The sequence below is a fragment of the Otolemur garnettii genome, unplaced genomic scaffold (genome assembly GCF_000181295.1).
Source record: "Otolemur garnettii isolate 467f Iridium unplaced genomic scaffold, OtoGar3 scaffold00013, whole genome shotgun sequence".
NCBI classification, from domain to species: domain Eukaryota; kingdom Metazoa; phylum Chordata; class Mammalia; order Primates; family Galagidae; genus Otolemur; species Otolemur garnettii.
The window spans coordinates 20,339,544-20,340,947 of record NW_003852408.1 but is presented as its reverse complement, the minus strand read 5'-3'; the positions used below and the strand labels follow the sequence as shown (position 1 = coordinate 20,340,947).

Sequence of the window (1,404 nt, the reverse complement as noted above, 5' to 3'; positions counted from 1 at the left end):
TCTAATAAATCAGGTATTTCTCGTGTTGGGATTCCGTCATAGGGTTTCCCTCCAAAGGTCATCAGTTCCCAGATAGTGACTCCTAAATTGAAGATCAAATTTTTACATAAATGTATTAATACTTTCAACAAGTCAGCAATTATACGCAGGCAAAAGAATGCTCCATAAAGATGAGTCAAAAGTGAGTTTTTAAAAAAAGTTTTCAGTTACCTATATCCATGATGAGAACCCCAGTACCAAAACCTTTGTGGAGAGTTCAATTTTCTTATGACTGTCTTGGAAGAGAATATATAGAGTGGACATCAGCATATAATCTATCCCTTCCCTATTCTACTTATGAGTAATGTTTGCAGATCTAATTTACATTTCACCATGCCACATTACAGCCCCTCAAATAATATATTTACAATATATAATATGTATTCAATCCCAATAAATATAATTGCAGGCAAAATCTGCTACTGAATGATTCTCGCATTAGTATCTTCACTATAAAAACCCTAAATGGTTAAACTGGAGTTTCAGCCTTATTTCCTGATGTTATGGTAAAAAACTGTGACTCTCTTCTTAACTGATGCAAAGAAAACCCAGGCTGCCTCTGAGAGGCTGAAGGAGGACCTCTCTGTACGTGAGATGTAATACCTGTGAAGTGAGCATCCACAGAATTGAAGGGAAGGAAGAATCGTTTATTCCTTAGGTAATAAATGACTTTCTTGAATTACTAAAACATTAATTTTCTCTGAGAAAGCATATCCTGAATTTTAGCATGCAAACAGCCAGGTTTGATGATAATAATGATTCTGATTTAAGCAATAATATATACACTGAAGCAGTGGTTCTCAACCTTCCTAATGCTGCAGCCCTTTATTACAATTCCTGTGGGTCACGACCCACAGGTTGAGAACCGCTGCTCTAAAGATATATTCTTTATGATATAATAAACATATAATGAAAAAATATGTTTTTCTTAAGGATAAAGATTTTTAAGTTCAGAAATAGCTAGTTGGGCACAACAGTATTACAAAATGAAATCTGATTGACGAACCTCACATAGGCATCTTTTGACATAAAATTCATTAATTCGGGCAGTATTTTCTTTTCCACTGCCATCTGTAGTGAATTATTGATTCAGACTGAAGTATTTTTTTAGTTAACTGTTAGTAACATTTATGATTGCCTAATAACAAAAATACAAGGCTTAAAATATAAAAGTATTAGCCTTCATAATACTTCAAATTAGCCTTCATAATATAATCACTAAGAATTCACTTTTTGATAATTTTACATCTTATAATTTTAGGTATAATGTACATATGTAACTAGTGACATAATTTAATTTATTGATCATTATTTAATTTTTCATATTGAGTAGTTTCATAGAACCAATGATTAAAATTTAGTATC

General features: G+C 32.0%; 1 protein-coding gene across 1 annotated transcript in view; it reads right to left on the bottom strand.

Annotated features, from left to right (window-relative positions):
* The window catches only part of ERBB4 (erb-b2 receptor tyrosine kinase 4), a gene marked incomplete at its 5' end in the record, with an annotated part of 720,994 nt that overhangs the window by 40,596 nt on the left and 678,994 nt on the right, over positions 1-1,404 (bottom strand). The window contains one exon of the mRNA XM_023510372.1: positions 7-82. Coding sequence (XP_023366140.1) covers positions 7-82 — 76 coding nt within the window. The remainder of the gene's footprint in view (positions 1-6; positions 83-1,404) is intronic.